The sequence below is a fragment of the Astyanax mexicanus genome, unplaced genomic scaffold (genome assembly GCF_023375975.1).
Source record: "Astyanax mexicanus isolate ESR-SI-001 unplaced genomic scaffold, AstMex3_surface scaffold_38, whole genome shotgun sequence".
NCBI lineage: Eukaryota > Metazoa > Chordata > Actinopteri > Characiformes > Acestrorhamphidae > Astyanax > Astyanax mexicanus.
Window position 1 is genome coordinate 814748 of NW_026040048.1, and position 8225 is coordinate 822972.

General features: G+C 35.9%; 1 protein-coding gene across 3 annotated transcripts in view; it reads left to right on the top strand.

The window, feature by feature from the left end:
* The first annotated feature begins 273 nt into the window (after positions 1 to 273).
* Positions 274 to 8225, top strand: part of LOC111192016 (GTPase IMAP family member 8-like) — a 74075-nt gene continuing 66123 nt past the window's right edge. For all 3 annotated transcript variants that reach the window (XM_049473460.1, XM_049473461.1, XM_049473462.1), the window contains exons 1-2: positions 274 to 644; positions 2932 to 3570. In XM_049473460.1, coding sequence (XP_049329417.1) covers positions 374 to 644; positions 2932 to 3570 — 910 coding nt within the window. In that variant the 5' untranslated portion in view covers positions 274 to 373. The remainder of the gene's footprint in view (positions 645 to 2931; positions 3571 to 8225) is intronic.

Genomic DNA, 8225 nt, shown 5'->3' on the forward strand with positions numbered 1-8225 from the left:
TGATGTGATGGAGCTTTTTTTCATTGCAATTCTGTTTTTTTTTTTTTTTTTTTTTTTTTTAAGGTTCCTCCAAAAGCAGCAGAGAAATCCAGTCATAAAGAACATGATGAACATTGTCCTCCTGGGAAAAACAAGTGCTGGGAAAAGTGCTTCGGGAAACACAATCCTGGGAAGAGGGAAATTTTCAAACAAGAGTATAAAGAATCAAACACCTGGAGTTCAAGATGGTTGTGTGTATATTGATAGAGAGATTCTCATTGTGTACGACACACCTGGACTCTTTGATCCAGAAACAACAAATGAAGATGTGATAAAACAATGGCAGCTTCTCCTTCATTCAGTCCCATCAGTCTCCACTGTGTTCCTGCTGGTGATGAAGATCAACAGATTCTCTTTAGAAGAGAAGAGAACTGTTGAACTCATAGAAGAGTTTTTAGGAGATCAGCACCTTCACAACACCTGGATCCTCTTCACCAGAGGAGATGAGCTGAGTGAGGATCTCACTATAGAAAAATGTATATCAGAGACTGAAGAGCTGAAGAGAGTCCTACAGAGATTTAACAACAGATACCACGTCTTCAACAACATCAAACACGATCCTGATCAAGTCAGAAGACTGATAGAGAAAATCAAAGCAAATCAAAGTAAGTATATTTAGAGTTTAAGAAATAAATAATTAAATAATACCTTTTTTATCTTGTGTTTAGTACCATGATGTGTTTTTAGAACTCAATTCAACATTTATTTTAACATATTATTGCAGCATCGTAATCCAAAACTATTTAAGGTAAGAAGCTAAATAATGCTCATAATGTTCTACAGTGCCCCATAAGTGATGTTCAGGAGATTATCATATTAGATTTTATTTCAGTTTAGATATGCTTTACAAGACTGTAGTTTACCTTGCATGTTAATAATAATAATAAATATTATTTTTAAACGTATTAAGTTGTATTGCGTACATGGAAAAAAAAAAACCTTTTTGAAGAGAGTCTGGTGCCACAAACTTGGCAACACAGGCAGCTTGACACTTGCTGTGAGCATAAAGCATTAAGTTTACTGAATTCTATTAGGTGTCTAATGATGATAAAACAGGCCCCTGATTAATAACTGCCACAACTACTCAAAGTCGGAAGACATTTTGAATTTCAGTGATATCCGAAAACCTCCCTCTTTAGGGAAGGCCAATTCAGCTGTTATGGACATTGTTAGAATGTTATCCATGCTAATCAACAGCAGGTCAGACAAACTACAGACTATGATTTACAAAAAAATACACTGGCCAAATTACAAGCATGCATTTGTGTCCCTATGTAAAGATGTGAAATAAGAGGGAAAGTTGAGAAGTCAGGTTGACATGTTGGAAAAGTGCATCACTGAGATAAGGTGGTATTCCAGGTGGTGGAACCTCAAATTACATGGTGTGTCTGAGAAAGTGAATAAGAAAGAGGAGATTAAAATATGTCAGGCTGTACTGCCAGAACCAGACGAGTGGTTACCTGATGTGATGGACGCGGTACACTGTGTCAAGAACTGCACGAAGTGGGGGTGCATTCCCTGCTCAATTAAAGCACATATTTAAGGTGACTGTACTTCCTGATTTCTCCCCCAAATGTCTGTTATTTTACCTGGCAGTCGCGTCTGCAAACTTGCGTGACTAGAGAAATTCTGAGGTGCTCGGCCTAACACTAACACTTCAGAAATCCACAGAACGTAGGCCGTTTTCATATCAGCACTATTTGGTCCGGTGTGATTAAGAACGTGATCCGGTGTTGATCCTCCAAGCTATCAAAAATACTCCTTTTATTTGAGCTAAACTGCTGATAAGGCGCAGTTTAATCTGATATATTAGTTAGATAATGCAAATTACCACAGCTATGAACAAAGTCTCTGTTTCTTGCATGCACGGTCTGTGCAGCTTTCACTGTTCGGAGCTGTGCGACTCGGTTTACTACGCGTACATCTGTGCTGTACGTCTACACTGTGCTACACTTTTTGAAAGTGCAGCATTTCAGCGTTCAGTGTTAAAACAGCTTCACACTGCACAGATATACGTGCTGGAACTTTCTTGCTTCCGCAAAAACATATTTACTTTTTGCTCCCTCGCCAGACAGCTCTGACCAATCAGAGGAGACAGTGTGCTCACGTGGTTTATTGTTGTGCTTTTTGGTGCATTTAGGTGTATGTCTGTGCGAAACAAAACCAAACAGAGGGAGAAAACGCTCCAAGTAAATAAACTCATCAACTGATCCGGACTATAGAAACAAACTACAGATGTGAAAACACCTGAGCATGAACAATACAGACAAGGTCATTTCAAGGCATTTGGGAGCCCCAAGCAAAATGAACCCTATATCACCCCTCCCAACTGCCGACACCCCTAGACCACAGCACAAAAACCTATACCTGACCACCCCACCTGCCCACTGCAACTGTTCACATTAACTTTATATCAATAAAAATTTTTTGATAATTCAAATACTCCTTTTATATGATTCGTTAACTGCACACATAGTAATGTTTACATCTGAACATTTACAAAAAAAAAAAAACAAAAAAAAAAAACACCACCATCCCATTACAACCAACATATCCAATATACATAAAAAAATAGCACAGTAACTTTTAACAGTGTCGTTGTACTTTTCTGCATTGATTGTCACAGAATTTAAAGAGGTGCTCACACAGTTTGTTGTTGTTGTTGTTGACTCAAAAACACCGCGTTTTTGCTGTGACAAGTCAGGGCATTGCGCAAAAGCAGCGGAAAGAACCATGAAATTGCACTCAACCATACTTCAGGATTACATTTATCTCCACATTTGCCAGCTTCTGTGGTTGCTAAAACTGGACATGTGTGATATACTGTCTATTAACAATAGAGAAAAGTTGCTTATTTTCTTGTGCTTTTTTTGCTTGTCCTGAATCTTTCAGGCTCTCCGAGGTTAAACCTGGTCCTGTGTGGGAGTAACAGAGTGCTAAAGTCCTCCATATCAGATCTCATACTGGATCAGAAAAAGCTCAGTGCAGACTCTAGATCAGTGTGTGTGAAGAGAGAAGCAGAAGTATGTGGACGTCTGATCTCCCTGGTGGAGCTTCCAGCTCTCTACAGCTCTCAGCTCTCAGAGGAGGAAGTGATGCGGGAGACTCTCCGCTGTGTCTCTCTCTGTGATCCTGGAGTTCATGCTTTTCTCCTTGTTAATCCTGCTGGTCCTCTCACTGATGAAGATAAAGGAGAACTGGAGAAGATCCAGATGATCTTTGGATCAAAATTCACTCACTACACCATATCAGTCATCACTACAGAGTCTCAGCAACAGTCAGTAGAGTTGAATAAAGCTACTAAACAGATCCCCGAAACATTTCAAAGACACTGTGTTAGTGTTTTGGATGACAGCATGGGGTCAGTGCTCATGAATGAGGTTGATCTGATGTTGAAACTCAACAGTGGAAGCTGCTACACATCCGGCATGTATTTAGAAGCACAGGTGGAAACACAGCTGAGATACAAGACTGAGAATGAAGAACTGAGGGAAACCATCAGACTATTATCAATGAAGAAAGAGACACAAGGTAAGTACATTTTATTGTGTTTTCACAACGAATAAGTAGCAAACAAATATGCTGAAGGATATGGAATAGGTGAATGGGTTTAAATAAAAAAAAGGATTCAGAGAGACTTTATTGTCTTTTTTTTATATCACATGTGTAACATTAGGTGGAATGAAACTGTAATCTCATGGTCCAGTTCCACCCAAAATACCAATTACTATGTAAGATTAAATAAAAAAAAGAATAAAAATATAACATAGTTCAATGGACATAATATAAATAGCAAAGTAGGGAAGTAGCAGCAACATGAAATCCAATTCAAATCCATAAAGAAACTTGCACAAAGAAAAATTATATCCAAAGAATTTCTTTGTATAAAACATAAAGTGTAACTCACAGTAAAATAACTAATTAATTAATAACGTTTTATTTATTCAGCAGATTCAAATATTCTAATAAAAGGAACAAAATGTAAAATGTAAGACATTGTAATAAATTACAGAACTCTAGTCTGTTTCACATTGTAATTAATATTATTTTTTAAGGGACTGACACTATTATTATAAATTTATTTCCATTTTTTCTTTAAATTATTTTATTTAAATGTAAATATTACATTATTTCCATTATTAAACACTTAAGCCTTAAGTTTTTTTTTATTGTTTGACACCACGAATTTAATCCTGTACAGAAAAATGGCAGTGAATGTAGTGTTATTATATAGCAGGGGTGTCAAACTCATTTTGGCCAAGGGCCACATTGGCATATTGGCTGTCCTCTGAGTGCCAGATGTAACTTATAAATGTAATAAAATGTAAACAAATGTAATATATCTATTAACATAAATCCTTTTAATTTGTCATGTTATGAAATCCAAAAACTCCATCAATCAAGAACCAAACTATTCAAGTGAATAGAAATGACATAAAATACAAGTTATATTAACTTTGATCAAAACGTCTGATACTGAAAAGAGGCTTAATAAATATAAAATCAAAAATTGTGAGCTGTTAAGAACATGTGACAGATTTAGCATTTCCTCATCCAACCACTAGTCGGAGCTGCAGCAGCAGCAGTCTTTACTTAGTCAGAGCAAGAGTGTCTGTGTGCAACAGGGGCTTCACAGTGCATGTGCACTGTCAGGCCCCGGAAATGCACTCTCAAGCTCCAAACTTTCCTGCGTGGCCAATGAAATTAGGTGTGGGCTAATTTCCAGCCCCGGAAATGCAGTCTCAAGCTCTTTTTTACACTTTTACGCTTCTGAAGATTTATAAGAGTTTTTAAATCCATAGTGTGTTTTGCGATTTTACAAACGGTAACAGACATGACAACAGCTAGCAAGTGTAAATGATGAGTGTAGTTTGTGCGCACTGTATCTGTTAATAAGCAAATAAGAGACCAATACATGCAGAGAGCAGTAGAGATATTAATATTAATTAACCGGTTATCTCTAAATTGTCTTGTATTTTTGATTGACTTGTAGCTATCACAGATAACTCCTCCTCTTAATCCTAGTTTATAGCGCTGATATAAAAATATTTGTGCACATCAATTTTAGGTTGAGTCAACATTATGTTTTTATATGTTTTATATTGTTTGTACTAAACTTTATTTGTATTAAACATGTACATCTTCGTATTTTATTATACCTTGTACTGACATTCTGGTGTATAAAGGGGAATTTAAACAAAAAATCATAAATTATATATTATTTGAAGGGAGTTTGTCTAAAAGCATTGTGAGTGTAGCGCTTGAGAGTGCATTTCCGGGGCTTGACAGTGCATGTGCACTGTGAAGCCCCTGTTGCACACAGACCCCTCTCGGCTACAGGGCTCAGCTGAGCCAGTCTGGAGCGTTTTTACAGTTTTTAAAGTTCTTCTGTGTAGTGTTGTAGAAATGAAAATGAAAGGTGGGCTACCCCCACCTCTCGTCCGGGGTACAACTCCCCTGCGTGTTCGTTTGATAGAGAGAGTCAGACAGGTGGAGTGAAGTTGAAAGCAAACCAAGTATTTATTACAAAGTGCTGAATATTCAGGAGAACCCACACATGAAAGACCGTCTAACAGCCGTCCCAGCATAAGTTCTGACCCCCCTACTGATCTGACTCCATGTATATACCCAAAATGACGTGAAATCGGCCGATGAGGCGTTGCTAAAATCATCTCATGTCAGCATGCATGGTGTTACGTGTTAGTGCTCAAGATTTTACTGTCTGACTGGGCCGCTGTTATTTGGCCTTGAATGTGTCCAGCCCGACAGTACGATATTGTTCCAGTAATTAGACAGTGTTGCACTCCCATGCGCGCATGTCCTCCTTAATTTGACAGGTGAAGGACTTTACGTGCACAGAGAGAGAAAGACCGTATTGTTTGTCCAAAGGTCTCCTTTGTATTAACTCATGGTCATGCAGAGTGCATTATCTGATGATTTGTAGCTGTTAGTTAGAAAACATGCAATCACACAATGAGTTTCAGTGAGGTGTTACTGGCGCGTGATTCGTCCGCCATACAATAGGTCTATACGTTAGTAAACCCCTTACGTATCATGTGGGTTAGTTTGTCACAATAAGGTTCGTGTTAGTCACATGCTCGTTAAAAACAATGTTTCACTATGTACGTGAAGAATATATGGTGGTTCTTGGTTAGCCTTCTATATAAATGTGTATAAAATATACTGTGAGTAATAAAATGATCAAATATAGTGTGAGTATTGGTTAATGCATACAAAATACAAGGTTTCACACGATGATTATGTAATTTTAGATACTAAGATAAGTAATCATGATTGTGAGATACTTGTCAATATACTCAAGGTAACACAAGGTTTCTTCATAAGATTTCCCACAGTAGGAAATAAAGGTTTTAACCCCACTAACCGGATAATACAGCTCTCTACAGTTCATTTTTCGGTACCACTTTATAATAAGACTACCTTTATAAAGGGTTTATAAATGGTTTACAATTAGTTTATTAATGGTTACTAATTAGGTTGTAAATGCCTTAAAAACCATTAATAATCAGTTATAACACATACGTAGAAAGGGCAACAATGACCTGTTGTTTGCCAAATAGTGAACCCACAGCCATCTATATTGTTAAATTTCAGATCTTTTCAGATACTCACTTACTTTGTCTTCTCCATCTAACTCAACTTGCTTCTCCATCTCCATATCCTCCATCAGTCAACATCAGTTTAACCATTTAACTCCCAAGTTTAATCATTCCACCACTAACTCTTTTAGTCATTTATAATAATGTGGTGTATATTATCATATGAAATAATAAAATTGACATCTAAGGGCTAAGCAATAATTACCCTTACCTTGACATGTTCAGCATACTATCTGAAATCATCCTTGGGGTTGTCACAGATATTGATATAATGTTGCCAGGTGCTAATGTTCAAAGAACATGAAAGTGCTGTTGTGATCCTTAAGGTTGAGTGGCATCTTCTTTAGGACAGCATTCCAGATGTAACCTTCCTTTACTGGTTTGCTGCAGGCAATTTCACTGCAAGTAATTACTGCAGCTCCCAGCATGTAGTTTTCCATTTTGCTTTTGCCTATCAAGATTTTCAAATTGTAGATGAGTATTTGTTAATGAGTTACAAACACTTATAACCACTAAACAGGAGCCTTATTTTAAAGTGTAAAACACTTCACTATTTGTTAATGAGTTACAAACACTTATAACCACTAAATAGGAGCCTTATTTTAAAGTGTAAAACACTTCACTATTTATTAATGAGTTACAAACACTTATAACCACTAAACAGGAGCCTTATTTTAAAGTGTAAAACACTTCATTATTTGTTAATGAGTTACAAACACTTATAACCACTAAACAGAAGCCTTATTTTAAAGTGTAAAACACTTCACTATTTATTAATGAGTTACAAACACTTATAACCACTAAACAGGAGCCTTATTTTAAAGTGTAAAACACTTCACTATTTATTAATGAGTTACAAACACTTATAACCACTAAACAGGAGCCTTATTTTAAAGTGTAAAACAAATCACCATTTATTAATGAGTTACAAACACTTATAACCACTAAATAGGAACCTTATTTTAAAGTGTAAAACACTTCATTATTTATTAATGAGTTACAAACACTTATAACCACTAAATAGGAGCCTTATTTTAAAGTATAAAACACTTCACTATTTATTAATGAGTTACAAACACTTATAACCACTAAACAGGAGCCTTATTTTAAAGTGTAAAACACTTCATTATTTATTAATGAGTTACAAACACTTATAACCACTAAACAGGAGCCTTATTGTAAAGTGTAAAACACTTCACTATTTATTAATGAGTAACAAACACTTATAACCACTAAACAGGAGCCTTATTTTAAAGTGTAAAACACTTCATTATTTGTTAATGAGTTACAAACACTTATAACCACTAAATAGGAGCCTTATTTTAAAGTGTAAAACACTTCATTATTTGTTAATGAGTTACAAACACTTATAACCACTAAACAGGAGCCTTATTTTAAAGTATAAAACACTTCACTATTTATTAATGAGTTACAAACACTTATAACCACTAAACAGGAGCCTTATTTTAAAGTATAAAACACTTCACTATTTATTAATGAGTTACAAACACTTATAACCACTAAATAGGAGCCTTATTTTAAAGTGTAAAACACTTCACTATTTAT